The following is a 20,013-nucleotide window of genomic DNA, read 5'->3' as shown; positions in this document are numbered from 1 at the left end:
ACGCGCGGAAAATGTTTGATGTTTAATGGTTTATGATAAAAAAGGGTGAAAATATATATATATATATATATATATATTTTTGTTGGTCAGTTTAACTAACTTTTCATGGTGAGTCAAGGAAAAATAACTAATTGTACATGGAAAACTTTTTTGTATCCATAACTAATTATATATTATTTAAAAATTATTTAAAGCTTTTCTTTGATTTTTGAACAATATATTTAATGTTATTAGAATACTTAGCAAATTATAAAGTTTAACAATATTTTGGCTCTACACACAACCAAAATCAGTCGGGTAAGGTACACACATAAATATATGAACATAAATATAGATACACACATTTTTTTAATTAGAACAACATACAAATGCGAACAATACATATTTTAGTTAATAAATTATATTGTATGTTTTTCTTAAGTTGGATTAATCTTTGTGAATACTAATACAAACACGACGCCTATATACTACAAAAACTATGGTTTTATTTTCTCAACAATTGTAAACACAACCTTTATTTATCATACCAAAGCCAATGATCCCTTCGCTCTAATTCATTGGCTTCGTTCCCTCCATATATTGACTTAACGCTCCTTCTTTCTCACTCACTTCATCACATTCCTACTACAAATTTTCAGAGGCAGAAAGCACAAAAGAAACTATTCATTTTATGTTATTTGGTGGAACTCTATTTAAAAGACTTTATAAGCTGTCTTTTTAAAAAAATATAATCGTAAAGGTTTGTGCAAATAAACAATACAGAAACAACGAATAATATTTATACTTTATAAGGCCCTCTACATGTTTACATAAGCCTTTATAAGCATTGTTTATATTAAGTCTATGTTAATTTGCATGTAAATAAATAAAACATGGACGAAAGTCAATATCATTTAGTAATGATCAGTGATAAACATAAGTTCAAAAATAAGCAAAAGGTAAATAAAATCAAAATAGTCCAGAGCCAAGATAGCTCAAATGTTGAAAGCCAAAGTATGAAAATAAAACACAAAATAGTCTTTAAATAAAATGAAAACCAGTACTTAATCCGCAACATATTCTCCCAACATGTGAGAGTATAACTGGAGATCTAATTGCCAGACTTAGCACGTTTGGCTTCACCTGATTCAACCATTTCAGAACCTCTCTTCACCCTCCCATCCACAGGTTCCTCAGAGACAGTTTCTACCAAAGCTTTTACAGGTTCAGGAACATCAAGAGGGAGTACTTTTGTGACAGTCAGAGTGTGTATCTCGCCTTTAATATTGCGATCTGATACCTTGACAATGAACCTGTATGTCCGTCCGATGGTATCAACCAAGGTCTGTGGCACCGGGATTAAGTGATCATCGCCCATGCTCTCATTGGCCTATCATAAATTGGAATAGTTGTTAGAATAAATATACTAAGCTGTATTGACATAGAGGTTAGTAATCACCTCAAAGTAGCTCTCAACCAACTCAGATGCTTGTTTCCCAGTCAGCTCACGCCCAGCTTCACCAAGGATAACAAAAACCGCATGGTCATTGTTGTCATAAACAGACAGCTTTGTGAGGTACCTGCCATGGAAGAATATTAAAAGAATGCACAAAAGTATGACTGAAATATAAACTATGATACTTACTGTGGAACACCATCTACTTCATGTTTTCCACATTTCTTGCACATGAGTGATGTAGGCCCTTTGATTGCCTTAGTATGGCACACACCGCAGCCAATATAATACCAAGGAGAACCGTGGAAAACAGCATCAACAGTTGCTGTGCACTCAAACCAAGTAACCTGCCACAATGAAAATACTTCCATCACAATTCATCAGCAGGTACATTTTTAAACTGAGTCTTTTTGGTTACTTGAGTGTTTAGACAGAAATTCGAAATAAAGATGATGACTACTGCAAAGAACATGTTGAGATCAATATAAATGGATGAGACTTTACGCAGAATGGATGAGTCTTCTAGACAAATGAAATCATATACGGACATGTCAACAAAAAATAGAACTGGGAAAAGAAGTCTCAAACATACATCCCACACCAACCAAATAACCTTCTCATAATGCATTTGTAAAACGTGGGAAATATATTACCTTTGCTGCTTCCTGCTTGATATAGGAGAATAGCTCCCCTATCGTCATTGTTTCAGTCTTTGTGACCACATTTGCATCAACCCTATTAGCCACATCTAAATTTGAGTCCAACCTGAAGAAAATGTGAAACCAAAATGTAGTTAGACTGAAATTACACATTCAATTTCAACCAGAGGAATACCTACCAAGTGACATAATCACGGGTTGGTTGAACATCAAAGTCCAAAAACACCCGAGAGGATGACATTGAAGCAAGAGCAAGAGCACCTGTTGCATAACCTTTGTTAGTCATAAAATAACTATAAACCATTAAAAGACATTCAGTATGCTAACCTCCAAAACGTTTTGGGTTGACAGTGGTTACTAAAATAACCCTTGGAGTGCTTCCATGTGACTTGAATTTGGCACAAAAGTCTGCTGCAGCCTGGTCCCATAGGTAGAGCTTCATCACTGGTCCACTACAATTAAAATAAACCCAAGTGATTAGAGAAATAGTATACTAATAGATCTAAGACACTGTGAATGACTTACTCATGAGTTTGAACATGGAGCAAAACCCGCCGGGTCGAAGCTATTTCCTCTTCGTCAAGCACCACACTGTCATTCAGTGTCTGCCCATTCACCAGTTTCAAGTGCCCAACATAATCTGCAATAACAAATAATAGAAACTAATGCTGATTAGCTTTACTTAGACAAACATATTTATAACCAAAATCTCATCAGTATAACCAAAATCTCATCATATACTGCAACAGAATAAAAAAAAAGAACTTGGTACTCCACATCTAAAACTGACAATCAATACTTATAACCCAAAATCTCGGATGCTACCAAATAATTCTCTATCTACTAAATAAAAATAAAACATGATACTCTACAACTAAAATATACAAATTTACTTATATATACAGAGCCACAGATGTTACCAAATAGTACTTTATCTATTTAAATCTGAGGATATGCTAAATACAACTTAAATATTTAAGATCAAATCAAACAGTTATCAAAATCAATGTGAAGTCGATGAGTCTTACCGTAAAGATCACCTTTGAGGTCACATGCTGCCTCAAACTCTTCGTAACTATGGAAACGGAACCGATCATCAGGGAAATTAACCCGACTGTCCTCAAGATCAGAGAGAACAGAGTTCGAAGTGAAACTGATGACTACCCTAGGCTCAGCAACCCGGTACATGACTTTGCTGTTTGATCCGAAACACTTATTCAGTCTGTAGACAGATCCTGCTTTCATGTGTGGCAAGTAGGTATCAATCCTTGCTGATGGGATGAAACCTTGGATAACAGTTCTCTGTCAAACATGTAAAAACAACGATCAATTGAGTAAATATCAAGACCGTAAGAATATATAAACTTTTTAAAAAATTTCAGATCGAACCTGTTCATCAATGAGGAGCATCTCTAGACCAATAAGTGTTTTTGTAAGCACATTTCGAGCCTCCCAGAAATGGATGAGCCGAAACCTTAACTCCCCTTCTTGTATGCCAAATGAGACGTCTCTAAAAAACAACACCTTATCAACCTTGGCGGAGGAGCGAACCTGAAACAAAGGGAGCACAGAGAGGTTTTGATTAGACGCTGTAATGTGAGACAATTCGCATAGGTTTAAAGGGAAGACGTCTGCTAAAAGGCGAATGTGAAAAGAAAGCCAAAAAAAGAAATCGTATGCTCTCCCTTCCGCACGGACATCACCACTGACCAGAGAAAACTCGCAGTGATAGAGAGAGAGAGAGAGAGAGAGAGAGAGAGAGAGAGAGAGAGAGAGAGATGGGTTTGATATCAAGAACGAATTAGACGAAGAACAGTAGAAGAAAAACATCACCTTATCAACCTTGACGGAGGAGACGGCGGTTGATCCGCTTGGTTGGATCGGTACAGCGGAGGAGACAGCGGGCATAACCTTATGGACCTTGGCGGAGGAGACGGCCTTTTTACCGGTTGGTTGATCCAGAACGGTGGAGGAGACAACATCCTTGCCGTTTGGTTTCTTCACAATAGGATCGTCGGAGACTATGGCTTTCCCGTTCGACTTCATCGCGAGAACAAATTGAGAGAGTTTTGATTGAAAAAAAACATGAAAGAAGAGATTTATAAATAAATGGAGAGGAAGCCATCAATCAAACCAAAACGGACAATTGATTACTCTACAGTTTGGTTGCAGTGGAGATGGTGAGCCAAAACGTCGTTCAATCGATGAAAATCTAGAGGAAGAAGGAAGATGAAAAGTAAGAAGGACTCGTGTAATGATCTAGGGTTTGATATTGGGCCTCAATGGGTTATTTTTTATTGCAAATATTATGTGACAAATTCAGAGCCCAAATAATTCTGATTACATGGCCAAATAATTTAATCTCATTGGCTGATTTTTTTTCTTACGTGGACACGCTCGCGAGGCTGCGTATCGAGCTTTTAGTATTGTTTTGATATAAAAGCTGTTTATAACCTCCCAAAATAAGAGCTGTTATTTTCTTTTCCCGGTATTTTTTTTTTTTTTTACATCTTCCCGGTATTTATTTTCTTTTGAAATTTTCAGAACATACGTTTCTGTTCTGACTTAAGAAGTAAATAAACCACTGATTCTGATGTCATATTGCATGTGACAGAATCAGTTGTACACGAGAAAATATTACACAAGTGAATCTTAATTTGTTTTTAAAAACTATCTTCAGAATTTTATACTGTATTTAATTAATGATAGGATTCGTATCGATCATTAACTAGTGATGTGTCGCTACTGCCTTATCAACGCCAACGCAAAACGCAAATTAAGATGTTGAAACTACTCATAATCTTGAATTAGGGACTTCGAAATATCGTCTAAAGATTACTTAAATCAGAGTCGTGCTCACCTTATCAATTTTGGGGCATTGGCCCTAGGCCCCCTCTCACATTAGTATATTTTGGAGCTTCCATATTCATAAATCATATAATCAATATATGATAATATGATAAAAAATTATAATTATCTCTTAATACTTTTTAATAATATGACCATTTCTGCTTAGTTGTTGTGAATATTAATTTCATTGTATATTTTTTTTATTTTGAATGTCGAAAACATTTTCATACATATAATTTGAGTTTGTATATACAATTTTCAGTTGTAACCAAAATATAACTTTTGCCATTAATTTTCATAAGATTATTTTTTTAAAAAAATAATTTTAAAATATAAGATAAAAAAACAATTTATTTTTTGGTTCGTATTAAAAAAAATTAATATTTTTCATCAAAAAAAAAATTAATACGCATATTTGATATAAAATAAATTATTTTTGCCCTAAGCTTCTAATAGCCTTCGCACGGCACTGACTTAAATAATAATAAATATCCAAGATTTGTCCGTGATCGGTAGTATTCCTACTATCATTACAAATTGATATCTATCTTAGAAAGGTTTAATGCTATAAATGTGCATCAAGCATTTTAATGTGCGAATGGTAAATTGTTTGAAGCAATAGCGTTGTTAACGTAATGAGTGTAGCCACCACTGGCACCATTTGATAAACTCGGGTTCAATCCAACTTTTTCGGCACCGTTCTTGTTTCTGTCGTCGTGGTTTGTACTTTTCACGCGATAAAACAAACCGAGACGTCCAAAAACCTTATTATCGAACTTTTTCACAAAAAGAGAAACCTTATCGAACTGAGATCAGGCCAATTTGACACCCGTGCTTGATTATTTGATAAATTACACAAATGGAATGAATTGCAAGATTGTAGAGACTGGAGATCATATACACTGACGGTTCGAACATGCTATTGTAATGATACGGGACAGGAAATCGCCAGAATTAAGTATACCAAACTAGAAATTCATCATTACATTTAAAAGAACCATTACATATAATATTAATTTTTGGACCGACTTAAGAAGGCACTGCAGACAAAAGAGAAAGTACATCATATTTGAACATCATATCGAGAGACTTCTAACTTGTAAAGATCAATGTCGGTTTTACACGACACAGATAATACTAAAACGTACCAAACGCCCCCGACTAAAATTATTTCCCTTGATTAATACGCTAATAATCTACTTTAATTATATCAATATTATTATTTTAATGATACAAAACGAGACGACGATCGCAAGAAGAACACAAGTACTTCCTCTTAATCTTGAAACAGAGAGGAACGAAACAAAACATCCATTTTCTTTCGACATCAAGCATTTGCACTTTACCTCCACAATACGGACACGATCCAGGTGCTTGTTGTCTCCCTAACTCTGTCTCTTCATCATCACATAAACACACCAGACACATTTTTCTAGATCTGATGCTTCTCTCTTTTTGCCTTTTTTTTTTCTGGGGAGAGTTATAGGTTTTTTTTCTTCTTCTCACTGTTTCTGAGAAACTTCTTTTCGAGACTTTTTTTTTGGAAAATATATGTTTTGAAGTTTTCTTCAGCGTCTCATATGGGATATGAATGAGACTTTATAGAGAAAAGAGGAGAAAACGGATTTGCATTTTTAGCCGTTTTATTATTACTTTATTTACTCTTTTTTTTTTTTTTTTTGTTGGTATATATATATGTATGTATATATATATTTACTGTTATACAAGACGATATTTGCTGACCCAATTATATGTCATATTTGGTCATTTATATTCAAAGAAAAGTAATAAATAATTTGAGAATAATATACTGCGAAATGCTTTATATTCTTGTTACTTAATTCAACTTTTCTTCTGGTACAACATATATATCACAAAAACTCTGTTCCTTTTCTTCTTAATCTGTTTTAAAACCTAGTGTTGAAAGTTGGTTAAAGAAGAAAACTAAATTTAAAAAGATAATTCAGTCATATATATATCTTTTTGAATTAACTATAAATTTTCAGATTTTGGTTCAGTTTATATTTTGTTTTTTTTGGAAAATTTGCATAATGTTGTTGCAATCATTTAAATGTGGGAACCACCCGTGCGTGTTGGATTGAAAATAATGTACAAGTAAAATCAAAGGGAAAACAATGCAAGCTTAAATTGTACATTTAAGAGCAAACAAAAAGTATGATTACGTTAATGGTCGGGGCTCGTGTGTCGTAATGCGATAACACAATTGCGTTAAAGAGGTTAGAACGTAGTAATGCATGTTGACGACGTCTACAACCCCACAAGTTTACAAGATGACAATGTTCTCTGTTAGCTTTTACTTTGATTTCATCGCCTATTAATTGTCACTTTTCACAGAGTACAGTGAATTACGATTTTTTTCTTTGTGTGGAGATAATATGTTAGGCAATAATGGCTGGAGAAAACATTCAAGAGTAGTAAGTAGTTCCGACGTTGCAACAATGGTTACATTTCGTTGAAATATTCAACATCTTCTCGTATCATCACAATTGTACTGTACATGGCGCTGACTGCCAAGTGGCAACTCCAATTTTTTTTTTTTTTTTTTTTGAAAAAAGGGCTTAACAACTTCCATCTATTGTCCTTTATGTTATTTTGCGGTTCTCTTCAGTGTAAATCTATTACATTATATCTCTCTCTAGTATTTATTACAGAAACATCAAAAATCTATGTGATGAAGGTCTTAAAATGTTTTTTGGTAAAATGGTCTTAAAATGTTATATGAAACAATGCATGGATTTGGCAGTGCATTAGACACTAAAAATTGGCCTTACTTGGCACTCTATGCCAACTAATTACAGAATATGTAAAGTGACTGTTACAACTTACAAGTGGTGCGTGTGCTAAGAAAAAGCTTGCCAAAGAAACTTTTGGTAAGGTAAGTTCGAAGAAAATGGATCATGAACGTTAGATTGGAATCTTTACATTGGATATCGAGAACTCAACATGGAAATCGACGGCTCAAAATTCTATTTGTCGCATTCGCCATAAATTTTAGTAACGTACCCCTCTCTTCTTGTATTTACAAGCCAGCAGAATCTCTGGCCCAAGGTTTTACAACACACCAGAAGTTTTCTTTGCTGAGATAGTCATTTTTTTTCTTCTTTTTGGTTTAAGAAACGTAGATCATTACTTTTATTCAAAAGTTAAGTACAATTTTCTGGTTGATGCTGGTACAATATATTTGTTAATTTGTACTATATTACATATATTTTCATGATCTTATGGAAAATGTACATCAAAAGAAATGTATCATATGATCTTTTTTTAAAAGATGTTAAAATACATATTGATTCAAACAATTTATACCATTTTAAACTAAAGGAACTTTAAAAAAATGATCTCATGCGACATACAACATTAGAAAAAAGTATCTCGTGTGCTAACAAATGTTTACACTAAAGAGAATGCATATTTGTTTGGCGTAAACGACACATTTTAGGTTTAACTCTTATAAAATTAAATTTATAGTGACTTTTCTAATATACCTTCTCTCAATATCTCACAAAATATAAATTTGCTCTCACATTGATTTCCGTCCCCACTATCTCTTACAATTTGGAATTATTGACGAAGTACGAACTCATAATGTCGACAAGTAAAAATCACATAATGGACAATGGTCAAGGACATAAATCAACACATGGCTAGTAAGCCTAGTATAGATGCTCTCGTGTTCTGTTCTAGGGTTTTGTACACTTAAAGTCTTCGCTAAACGACAAACATTAGCAAATTATTACTTCAAAATTAAATTTCGTGACCAATAACGAAACATACTCATGTATTATACGGTCATACGGACGATGTATGAGTATGACGGCTTTCAGGACTCAAGTCGGTTTTCGCCCAATAAAAATTGATGGGCTTGCTCACTGTTTCTCAACCAATGTCCAATCCAATATCGAATGTCTTTGGATCGTTGGAACAGGCCTGGAACCATATAATTCGTTTCCTAGTGTGTTGTACAGTCATCGAGTTTTGGATGATTATATAACATGTTTTTTTTTTTGAGAAAGATTATACAACTTGTTTCTTTAAACGGGTTTTATTAAGATAGCGTCTCACTGCCTGCGAATGATGTTATGGCCATAATTGGTGTTGTCAAAACGAGCCATCTAGCCTCTTTGGACGGTGATGCCAAAATTCATATACGATGATGATAGCCATTAGACACCCACTTATCCCTAGAAAACCATAAGCTTAATTAACTTGCATTCATCGTTTTACTAATAACTAAAAGTTTTAAAATATAAAATCTGTTAATTCAGATAAGTATAAAATGAATAATTTTTTTATCTTTTTATTAATTCTCACGTACGTAAAAAAAGTTATTAAAATTAGGGATAATTATGTTAAATTGGTATATATATATATATATATATATATATATATATATATATATATATATATTTAATTTGGAAGATACGGTCTATTTTACTTACTTAGTTTTGTTTTGTTTTTCCCATAATTATCTCATTTTAAAAAAGACAAATCTCCAAAATAGCACCTTTCTAAGTTTATATCACAAAAATAGCACTCAAAAACTAAAATGACCAAAAATAGCATTTTATCTTTTGAAAAATTTAATTTTTTTTATTTTTCAAAATTTGAAATCTTATCCCCAAAACCTCACTTCTCAACTCTAAACCCTAAAACCTAAACTCTAAACCCTAAACCCTAAATTCTAAACCCTAAACCCCACCCCTTGAGTGCTATTTTTGTAACTTTTGGCCTTGAGTGCTAGTTTGGGAACAAAAACTTGATTTAGTGCTATTTTGGTCTTTTTCTCTAATATCTATGATTAATTAGTTCTTTTGAAATTATGATATTTAAAAAGCTTTCTTTTTGGTATGACAAACTTTTTTTGAAGTGTGTGAAAATTGTAAAATCTTCTTCTAACTTTTAACACTTTAGTATTCACGTAATTCAATTTGATAATTCTCAATTGACTAAGTGTCAATTTCATTATATGTATTAGTATTATTTTCAGCAATCTTCTTTTAGAATTCTTTTATATTTTTTCTTGCGGCAATGCCTCTAGGGCTTTAGGAGAACGTGGAATCTAAAGCGATTCGAACTGGTGTCTAAGGTATCTGCCTGTCTGTGAAATTTTTGTAATCCTCGTTTTACTTGCTGACTTTGAAGTAGTTTTTATTCATAAATAACCTAGGGCCTTGCCTTGACCTAGTTGTCGTCCTTGATTGCTTATGACTGTTTACCTCGTTGTTCAGAATCTCTATTTCGTGTCATTGCTTTGTAAGGAATTTCAAAACAAGAAGCCACATTGTCAGTTATAATATGGATTTGATAAGTGAGTTGCCTGAATCGCTGCTCTTGAGCATATTGTCGCTACTGCCTGCGCAAGACGTTGCGTCAACGATGCTTTTGTCTAAACGATGGCGGTTTCTTTGGACGTCCGTGCCAAGACTTGAATATGATGATAGCTACCAGAGTATTGAATACGGAAGATTCTCCCGCTTTGTAGACAGGTTTTTGTTTCTGCACGAAGCTCCCGTGATAGAGACTTTGCATTTTAAACTTGGTAAAACCTGTGGTGGTGAAGATATCCGAGTGTGGATTAGAGCTGCAGATAAATTCTGTGTGCGTGAGTTGATTTTCGAAATCGACTCGTCGTCTAATGATTCTCCACCCATACTACTTCCAAGTAGTTTGTACACAGGGTGTAGAATGCTTGTGACTTTGAAACTAAATAAAGTAATCCTTGAAGATACTTCTTCCTCTATTGCTTTCCCATCTCTTAAAACTTTGAGCCTTGTATCTGTGGAGTACCCTGGTGATGAATTTGTTAGTAGTCTTTTATCAAGTTGTCCTGTTCTTGAAGACTTGCACGTGGAACAACGTCCGTATGACAACGTGACTATTTTCACCGTTAGAGTGCCTTCTTTAAAGAGTTTGGTATTATCGATCATCATGGGTAAGGGTTTTTCAGTGATAGATGGGTTTGTGATAGATACTCCTTCATTGGAGTGGTTGGACATTGTCGATTATAGGAATGCATTTTGCATCATTGAGAATGATATGCCTAAGATTATGACGGCAAGGTTTGACGTCAATTATAAGCATCCTGGGGAGATTCTGCGTTATATTACTTCAGTCAAGCGTCTCTATTTATGTTTATTATTAACTTCGGAGGTACTTGTTCTTTACTTGCATGCTATCGTTATACGTACATGTCTATAAACAACTTCGGATAGCGACTTCTCTTATGGTCAAATCTCTTGTCTATATGCAGAATGTGTATCCTTCTGGTAGCATCTTCTATTGTCTTGTACATTTAAAGATATGCACATGTATGACAAAGTGGTTGAATCTACTTATGTGTATGCTCAGAGATTCCCCTAAACTAAAATCTCTCAAACTCGAACAGGTTTGTATTCAGTTTCCTTGATTAGTATAAATCTGTGATGATCTCTAATGCACTGTATTTCTTTCCATTCAATTTATCCCAGTGCCATATCCTTCAGGCTTGGCGTCCATGTTGGAAGGAACCGAACTCAGTTCCTGAATGTCTGTTATCGAGTCTAGAAGCTCTTGAATGGGTAGGATATGAAGGAACAGAAGAAGAAAAAGAAGTAGTGGCATTCATCTTAAGAAGCGCAAACTGTTTAGAAAAAGTAAGCATCTGCTCTAATTCTACAGACCCTTGCAAGAAACTTGAGCTTGTCAAAGAGTTGTTGTTTCTGTCAAGGTGTTCAAGTACCTGTAATTTTATATTTGACTGAAGTTGATGAGTCAGAATTGATCTGAATCTTAGATTTTTTTTTCTGTGTTTGGTTTAATAATCTTTGAAATGTTGAAAGCTATCTCTTTGTTTTTCTTGTGTATATAATTCTTGCATACTCGATCAGACGTGAAATAATGATTTGTTATATATTATTATAATGCTTCTGGATTCTCCTCGATAAATTTGGCTTTAACAACATAATCAAGCTCTTGGAGAAACAGTCAAAAAGATTTAGCATCTGACTGCTCAACACTCGTCTCATCCACTTCACATGGCGAAGTAAGTGTACATACATACCCAAAATCCCAAAACGAGTAGAAGCAAGATCAAGAGGCCAAGGTCTCCCAATTCGACCATGTCCACAACTGAGCAAACACACAAACCAAAATCATCCATTTTTTATGAAATAGTTTTGCCTTATAAATCATCCAGGTATTGAGTTTTTTTTTAAAAATTATTATATATCGTGTTTCATTGAAAAGGTTTAAGGTTTTAAAAATTGTTGATAAATAATGTGAATATATTAGGAAAAGATGAACATTATTTTGATTACATATTGCTTTGTGGCAAGGAGCTTTATTGGTCAAACAAATAACCAGGATGAAACTATATGGAACTATAACAGAACTAGGCGTGTGTGAATCACTGAGGCAGTAGTCCTTGGCAGGGTCTTGCTGGTAAACCCTTGAGAGGGTTCTATTTGAGATTAAGACTACATTACAAAAATGATGTTAGAGCAAATATGTATATAGTGACAGAGACTAGGAGTTAGGTTGGGCTAAGCCCCATTTAGATGGAATATGTTTAATTAAGTCCTTTCCCAAGCTAATAAGTATATTTGTTATGTCAAATGCAACAACAAGTGGGTTTTTGAAATTTCATTCTTTTACATATTTCTTTTTATTAAAAAATAAATAAATCAAGTTATAGATTGGTGATGGAAAAATAAACAAAATAAGGAACGAACATTTATTTTAAAAATTGAATAAATAAAAAAGTATAAATTTTGTTTATTAATTTTTTCATCAAAATTACCGGAAATCATTTTCATAGATTCTTTTATAAATTAGGAAAAAGAAGAAAGAAAGATCAGTGTGCCAATAATTTGACAAAAAGTTCAATCTGATCAGTATAAAAGTAACAAGAAATTCATCATTTTCTGGTCACTAATCAAAGCTGTATTTGTCATTAAAAACAATTTAAAAATTAAAAAAAAAAGATGCGTTTGAAAGTTGGTTAAAAGGAGGTTTTCAGTTGTCAAAAAAGAGAGGAGGTTTTCAAAACGGGGTTACTAAGGTTTAAAATTCCTTTTTTTTTTCTTATGTAAGATAAATGCGTTTTAAATTTGGGAAAAAAGAAAATGTGTTTGAAATACTTGTGGAATCGTCCACTTTGTTTGGATTTTGTGCGACATTTTTGTTACATACGAACGAAGGGGTATGGTTTTGTTAAATGACTTAAATCTAAAGCGGTATTGTTTTTTTTGTTACGGTGGCACGTCCACATGTCTCAACCCAAAAGTTAAACATAATGAGACATTGCGGTGGAGGATTTGGATACCATGTTTATGGAAGACCATATACTAACACACGAGCAATATTGATAGAGGCTAATTAGCTTGGGAAATGACGAGACACATGGACAGGAGTTAAACGTGCCAAGAGGTGGAAACGTCTCCACGATGAAGACTTGAGCAAGGTAGACGAACAAGTCTTATGGGAAGCGACTGTGGAGACTTGAGCAAGATAGAGGACCAAGTCTTATGATGAAGCTTAGAGGACCAAGTCTTATGATGAAGCTTCCTACGCAATTCTCAACTGACCGAGGGACAAGGAAATAAAGGTATTTTTTTTTAAAATTTAAAATTTTATTCAACCCGATAATCAGGAATTCAGGTCCGGTTACAAGCACGATTTGAACAAAATTTCCAAATAAACCTATTACATCCTAGTTTCGTCCACCCATTAAACCCGGCACGTTCTACTATTCAGCTCTAAGCATTCCTAGAACTCAGTTGCTGTTCTCGACCATTGGCGATGACCCGGAGAATGTGAGGTTCTCCTCGTTGCCTCGGATACCGGGATTTTTCGAATCGCCTTTGACGTAGCTAGCTTCCTGAGGATCGCGTCATAACTTGTAACCTTCCCTGTCGATAAAGGTATTTATTTCGTTATTTCATGATACCCCCATCTTTTTGATGTTTTGTGTGAGAAATTTTCTGAGTTTTTTGCCTTTAGGCTTGGGTCTATACCTAACGTCATGCATTGCTGTGGATACATCTGTGTATGTTGGTCGTTAAAACGTTTTTCAGATGGTCACAAAATGAGATCCTTTTTGACATCATCTCTCGTTAGGGACCATTGCTGCCGAAACATATGTGAAATGAAACACCGAGTTTGTTTGATATTCTTTGACTATGGCTTTTTCGGTGTGATCCATTTGACTATTATATTTATTTTGTTGATTGATTATGAATAAAACTATTTGATATTTAAGAAATGTGGTTTCTTAATTTTTTATTACCTAAAATTATTTAATATTTTCTTAAAAACACTTTTTTAATTGTAAAAATCATTTCTTTATTTTTGATTTTTTTTTTTTTGCTATTTCTTGGGGTTTCACCATTTTTTTGTTATTTTGTTGCTAGCTTGTCTCAAAATCGTTTGTTTCTGCACTTATTTTTCCTATATTTTTCCTTTTGGTCATATTTTTAGGGTTATTATTTTAATATTGTTAAGGGAGATTTTTTGGGTGCTCACATGTAGATATTGACACACCAGGCACCGTATAGTTAAGCTAAGACTATGAAGAATAAAGTCCTCGTGTCGAATATCATCCTATAACATTAGACTAAGTCTTTATTTGGTTTTTTATATTTTAAAGTATTAAATATCTAGATTTTTTATTAGCCAGTTACTGTGTACTAATAATTGAGATTATTTTATATTTCATTTTCAGTAAGATATAACGCCACGGTGTGTGTATGTATATAGACATAGTAACTGGAAATCTAGGTTGTTGTCTCCCGAGATTTGGTCTGTCTCTCATTCTCTCATTGGCCTTTCTCTATATAAAGCTCACAGGTCGAGAGAGACAAGAAACACCACTTAAACGATCAGACAGTTGATTGGAAAGATATCCGTCGGAAAATGGACGATATCAACCAAGAATTCAGTAATTACTGGGAACCCAACTCCTTCCTCCAAAACGAAGAGTTTAAATACGACAGGTTCTTTCTTTCTCTTCTTGTTTACTTTCTGTGAATCACTTGAGTTTTTGATAGTTTTCCTTGTTATAAAAAGCTGGCCGTTGGAGGAAGCTATTTCCGGATCATATGATTCGAGTTCACCTGACGGTGCGGCTTCGTCTCCAGCTTCAAAGAATATTGTGTTGGAGAGAAACAGAAGGCAAAAGCTTAACCAGAGGCTCTTTGCTCTTCGTGCAGTTGTTCCTAATATCACTAAGGTTCGCAATTCAAAACTCTTTGTCTTCTAGCTCCAAGATCCATGCTTATTATTATGGATTTTATTTTTATTTTATGGTAGATGGATAAAGCATCAATAATCAAAGATGCTATAAGTTACATACAAGGGTTACAATATGAAGAAACGAAGCTTGAAGCTGAGATCAGAGAACTTGAATCTACACCAAAGAGTAGCTTGAGTTTCGGTAAAGATTTTGATTGTGATCTACTGGTTCCTGTCACATCCAAGAGGATGAAGCAGCTTGATTCTGGCTCTTCCCGTTCTCTCATAGAAGTTCTTGAAGTAAGTTTCTTGGTTCCTAGTTGCACCTTGAATCACAAATTTAAAAAACGGTTGGTACTAAAAAAATAGTGGGGTTTTGGGTGATTGAAGTTGAAGGTAACATTCATGGGAGAGAGAACAATGGTGGTGAATGTAACATGTAATAAGAGGACAGACACAATGGTGAAACTGTGTGAAGTTTTTGAGTCATTGAATCTAAAAATCATCACTTCCAATCTCAACTCTTTCTCCGGCATGATCTTCAACACTCTCTTCATTGAGGTCAGCAATTAGTTAATTAATATTAAGAAGTAATGATTACAATTAGTCAAGTAGTGGATAGTAAACTTTTCAAGAAACAAAAAAAGTAAAAGGAAGCATTCAAATAGTAGTATATTATTACTTTAGTTAACTTTTCTTAAAGTCTCCATCATCCAATGCTAATTATGTTAATCGCACCATACTAGTAGTTTCTCTTGTTTCTCAAGAAATTCCTAAATATTTTTATATAATCTCGTCTGGTTTTTTTGAAGGATTTTGTGTGGTTTAAATGCTCTTGCCAAATTATTTTAACACTAAATGCCTTGTGGCTTGTTGGTGACGCTGGCAATGATCCATTGTGGTATTACTTTATTCGTTTACTTGAGAAAAGAAATATAAATACTTTTCCATAATGTAAGATTTCTTGATTTGATACTGATTTAGACGACATAGACCTTTCTGGTTGATTTAAAGTATGATCTTACTAGAGTAAAGTAATGATTAAATTAGGAGAAAGATATTCGGGTTAGCTTAATTTTTTTGGGTTTGGTAGTCGGGTACTCAATACATTTATTTTTGTTGGCCACTTAACCGTGTCTATTGCCAAATTTTGGTCAACAGCTAAATTACATGATATTGAAATCTAAATAATATTGTATATTCCCATTTCCACTTTAAAAGCGTCAACTGTAAAAAAAAAATCTAAAACATTTTTTCATGTTTTTCTGTCAGTTGATTTTTTTTTTAAATCCTTTGTTATACTAGTTTCTAATGGATATAACATAAATGGATTCCATATCGGAAGCTTCCAGTGCGGACCAAACATTTATTGGAGTGTTGTTTCAGTTTATCCTTTTTAAGAAATTTGGTCCCACACTCATTGGCTGGTCCATTTGGCTACTAAAAAGAAAATAATGCTATCTATGTGGTAAGCAGAATCTGATTGCTTTGTAGTGAATGTTGCGAATTAAATAACAGTGCATTATAAATGATAAAACATATATAATTCTGCTAAATGTGTCATATTGTCTGGAGTTAATAAAAGTATAGCTGATTCCACCAAATGCCTCATAGAGAAATAAAGAAATTTATTTTATCAAAAAAATGAAATAAAGAAATTTAGAGTCAAAAGTATTGGAAATGAGATTATGATCGCAATTGCTAATATAATTCGCAATATACGTGGTGGCTTTATCTTTGGTGAGACCTGTCTCTTACATGACTATGTCTAGGTCCGGTTCTATGTATTTAGATGCCTAAACACGAAAAATATTTTTGTCCATTGATGCCGTAAATTTTTTATATATTTTTACAAATTCTGGCACTTAAATAGGTGTTTGGTGAGCTTTAATTCAGAACCAGTCCTGCTCATTTCTTCATTTCAGTTTTCAATTTGTAATGTCCTGTTAAAGCATTGATGATATAATTAATAATAAAAATATTCTTTCATTTAACAGGCAGATGAAGAAGAACAAGATGTGTTGAGGTTGAAAATAGAATCAGGAATAGGAGCTTATAATGGAGCTCAGAGCCCCACTTGGAGCATGGAGTCTCTATACTAAAAAGCTTGTATTTTTTATTCTCTCTTTACAAAGAATAAAATAGTATGTTTTTTTTTTTTCTCCACCCTTCGTTTTGTTTTTCCATCACGAAGACTTCTTTTGCGTTTATGCAATGTCTATAATAATCGTACGCATTAAATTTTTATTTAATTTTGGGGGGAGGGGGTGGGGAATGGTATGTTCGTCTTAAATATAAATCGAAATTTAAAAGGAGATTTACTTTTTATTTTTCACTGCTAGATAATGCAATCTTAATAGTAAGGTAAATGAAGAGAGTGGACCAATGATTGATTTACGCTTTTGTCAACAAAAGAAACTGATAACATGCCATTTTTGTTAAGTCAAGATAACAAGCCATTTTACATAAAGTATGTGACTCATAAGTGACTCATCCGTTCATGAATACGGATAATAATGGTTTGGGATAAAATATTTAGATCTTGTTCTATGGGGTTTTGTACTAACCGAGGGTTTTGTGACAAATGGATTAGTTGAGGCTGTGTGTTTATCTAGTGGAGGGGATGACGAACGATCTTCTGCATGGGCAGTTGGTTGTTCTTATGGGCACAGGGCATGCCCACAAAGATCTATGAAAATGAGAATAATGAATTTGGTATAATAATTTAACATTTTACCAAAAAAAAAAAGAGAATAATGTAATTTCTCACTTGAAAACTCTTTAATACTTAAGTTAATATACTTAACAAATACTTAAGTTAAAATATTTCAAATTCGAGTTTTTTTGGGCCGGTTATTTTTGGTTAGGGTTATTTTACCTCTTTTTATTTTACATTCCTTACTTAATAACACTTGTTCAATTAAGCATAATATATTCAGAAAGTATGTAGGGTTCTAGTGAGGAACCTTGTTTGTATATCATAACTCCTTTCTGCTATAACTGTTTAGATGTGAAACATGGTGGAATTGTAGCGTGTTGAAACTCTCATCTCTATCCGAATTATATGAAAAATGAACCTCTCCCGTCGTCTTTCTTGGTATTTCTCTTCTTCAGACAAAACAGAAACAGTGCTTTTTAGATTGTGGAAGTTGAAATAACGGTTAAGTAACGCAAAGGCTGACACCCCCACCAATCCACTTTTAATTTTAGTGCTATTTTCTTTTCTTTTCTTTTTTAATCGAATCAGATTTAATATGAACCAATCCGAAAATAATAATTTACATGCCCACTGTAAAGCCCATTTACAGAAAAAGGAAAGCAACCAGCATTACAAACTATTTTCATAACCTCTTCTTTCTGTGTAAAAAAGATAATGTTTGATTGAAGTAACCTTCACCACTGATAGACACTGATGACTTACTGGCACTGGTGACTCTTCTTCAATACATCTACGCATTGTAAAACCAACCACTCAGTGAGCCTTTTCCTTGGGTGGGTGCTGGGTCTAAATAAAATAAACCCACAAGCCGCAGAGATAGAACAAAAAAACGCATTGGCTCTTGCAATATATCCACCAGGTAGAAAGAAAAACATATAGTAAAATATAAACTTTCTCATACATTTCCATTGTAGGAAGAGACAAAAATTGATAAACACTTTCTTTGCAGGACATGAAACTTCAGGCCCATCTAATAGTCTTAGCTTAATTAATAGAAGCTGGAGGAAGTGGTTGGCAGCTTGCACTAGTCACACCTCATAACAACAACAATCCTCGTCTCGCAATAGCAACAAAACTCGTAAGTCATCTCATTCGGATTTAAACTAAAGAGAACTTTCTAGTTTTAACTCACATGATGTCACTGTTTATAGGGCAGAGGTTTGACAATCTTCTGCTCGACAGTCTCTACAAAGACGATATAGCAAGCAGACAGATTCAACTAACCAATGCTGGTTACGGATTTGGAGCAACGGCTACAACCGGAGAACCAGCCTCATCTAACCCCAACTCGCTCGGGATGCAACAAGATATTTTCTGTAAATATCCGAGACCACTTTACTTTTCTCTAAGCAACCCAAATCCGAGTTAAAGATTTGAGTTCATAATTTCACATACAATACAATCTCGAAAAAAAAACAAATCTTATTTTCCTTTACTCGCACTTCTAAACAACAATCCAAATTGCACAGATTGACTTTGTATTCAATCACGTATCATGATATGCCTTTTTAATTTATTAAGTTCGTGTGCATTCAAGATCGTCTATGAGATAATTTATAACCGCCTAAAAGTATCGTTGTTGAAGAAGTGAGACATCTTGGTTTTTGTTCCCGTGAGTGAATGTGATATTTTAGTATTTACGAAGAAATATTCACTATGTTGTGATTCGTTTACTTTTTAGGTGGTAAATAAATATTATCGTATAATTAATCGTAAAAGGAAAAAAAAGAAAAACTGTGTTTAAAACAAGAAAGATATGATTTCTCCACAAATCATCAACAAACTGAATATTCCTACAATATACGGATATATACAGATCATATGATCAGTCAGTCAAATCAGATGATACGTACTATATACGACTACCTCACAGTTTCCTGACCACGTCACATTTTTATATATGTGAGGCACTATCTCAAAATCTGGTATCACCTCTATTCGATGGAAATATTTTATTCGTGTTTAGAACTTTTTAGGTACAGTTAACGTTAAGAAAATGATAACTAATACACACTTTATAGTCTGGCTAATAATTTATAAGAATTCATACACACTTTTTATGGCATCCTCTTTTTTCTCAAAAATACATTCCACCTTTTGTTTCAAAAAAAAATAATATA

The 20,013-nt window shown here is 33.7% G+C and overlaps 4 protein-coding genes across 4 annotated transcripts; 2 read left to right on the top strand and 2 right to left on the bottom strand.

The window, feature by feature from the left end:
* Positions 1 to 846: 846 nt before the first annotated feature.
* Positions 847 to 5,552, bottom strand: LOC117132968 (replication protein A 70 kDa DNA-binding subunit A-like). Its single transcript, XM_033288656.1, has 10 exons — positions 3,928 to 5,552; positions 3,484 to 3,645; positions 3,123 to 3,396; positions 2,620 to 2,734; positions 2,422 to 2,546; positions 2,274 to 2,355; positions 2,089 to 2,200; positions 1,625 to 1,782; positions 1,439 to 1,559; positions 847 to 1,369 (listed from the first exon to the last, which is right to left on the bottom strand). Exons 1-10 carry the CDS (start codon positions 4,138 to 4,140, stop codon positions 1,091 to 1,093), a joined length of 1,641 nt encoding a protein of 546 aa, XP_033144547.1. The 5' UTR covers positions 4,141 to 5,552; the 3' UTR covers positions 847 to 1,090.
* A 346-nt stretch (positions 5,553 to 5,898) lies between these two features.
* LOC103856769 lies at positions 5,899 to 6,608 on the bottom strand. Its single transcript, XM_009133899.3, has one exon. It carries the CDS (start codon positions 6,370 to 6,372, stop codon positions 6,169 to 6,171), a length of 204 nt encoding a protein of 67 aa, XP_009132147.1. The 5' UTR covers positions 6,373 to 6,608; the 3' UTR covers positions 5,899 to 6,168.
* Positions 6,609 to 8,024: 1,416 nt separating this feature from the next.
* On the top strand, positions 8,025 to 11,750 carry LOC103856768 (probable FBD-associated F-box protein At1g32375). The gene is made up of 3 exons (XM_018657301.2): positions 8,025 to 11,115; positions 11,216 to 11,350; positions 11,433 to 11,750. Exons 1-3 carry the CDS (start codon positions 10,261 to 10,263, stop codon positions 11,703 to 11,705), a joined length of 1,263 nt encoding a protein of 420 aa, XP_018512817.1. The 5' UTR covers positions 8,025 to 10,260; the 3' UTR covers positions 11,706 to 11,750.
* A 3,089-nt stretch (positions 11,751 to 14,839) lies between these two features.
* Positions 14,840 to 17,489, top strand: LOC103856767 (transcription factor bHLH35). Its single transcript, XM_033288699.1, has 5 exons — positions 14,840 to 14,936; positions 15,010 to 15,172; positions 15,253 to 15,474; positions 15,565 to 15,735; positions 17,172 to 17,489. The coding sequence occupies exons 1-5, from the start codon at positions 14,857 to 14,859 to the stop codon at positions 17,274 to 17,276; spliced, it is 741 nt and encodes a 246-aa protein (XP_033144590.1). The 5' UTR covers positions 14,840 to 14,856; the 3' UTR covers positions 17,277 to 17,489.
* The last annotated feature ends 2,524 nt before the right edge of the window (positions 17,490 to 20,013 follow it).

This window comes from Brassica rapa, chromosome A03, assembly GCF_000309985.2.
Source record: "Brassica rapa cultivar Chiifu-401-42 chromosome A03, CAAS_Brap_v3.01, whole genome shotgun sequence".
Taxonomy (NCBI): domain Eukaryota; kingdom Viridiplantae; phylum Streptophyta; class Magnoliopsida; order Brassicales; family Brassicaceae; genus Brassica; species Brassica rapa.
The sequence above is the reverse complement of the archived record's forward strand: the minus strand, read 5'-3'. Positions and strand labels throughout refer to the sequence as shown.

What these genes read in the sequence shown, in the direction of transcription:
- LOC117132968 (XM_033288656.1), bottom strand. Translation starts at nt 4,140, where the DNA reads ATGAAGTCGAACGGGAAAGCCATAGTCTCCGACGATCCTATTGTGAAG. An exon ending in CCTCCGTCAAGGTTGATAAG is followed by an intron (nt 3,646 to 3,927) that starts GTGATGTTTTTC and finishes CCTTTGTTTCAG; the next exon opens with GTTCGCTCCTCCGCCAAGGT. An exon ending in TCAAGCAGGAAGCAGCAAAG is followed by an intron (nt 1,783 to 2,088) that starts GTAATATATTTC and finishes TCATTGTGGCAG; the next exon opens with GTTACTTGGTTTGAGTGCAC.
- LOC103856767 (XM_033288699.1), top strand. Translation starts at nt 14,857, where the DNA reads ATGGACGATATCAACCAAGAATTCAGTAATTACTGGGAACCCAACTCC. An exon ending in TTGTTCCTAATATCACTAAG is followed by an intron (nt 15,173 to 15,252) that starts GTTCGCAATTCA and finishes ATTTTATGGTAG; the next exon opens with ATGGATAAAGCATCAATAAT. An exon ending in CTCTCATAGAAGTTCTTGAA is followed by an intron (nt 15,475 to 15,564) that starts GTAAGTTTCTTG and finishes GGGTGATTGAAG; the next exon opens with TTGAAGGTAACATTCATGGG.
- LOC103856768 (XM_018657301.2), top strand. Translation starts at nt 10,261, where the DNA reads ATGGATTTGATAAGTGAGTTGCCTGAATCGCTGCTCTTGAGCATATTG. An exon ending in GTTTATTATTAACTTCGGAG is followed by an intron (nt 11,116 to 11,215) that starts GTACTTGTTCTT and finishes GTCTATATGCAG; the next exon opens with AATGTGTATCCTTCTGGTAG. An exon ending in AATCTCTCAAACTCGAACAG is followed by an intron (nt 11,351 to 11,432) that starts GTTTGTATTCAG and finishes AATTTATCCCAG; the next exon opens with TGCCATATCCTTCAGGCTTG.
- LOC103856769 (XM_009133899.3), bottom strand. Translation starts at nt 6,372, where the DNA reads ATGTGTCTGGTGTGTTTATGTGATGATGAAGAGACAGAGTTAGGGAGA.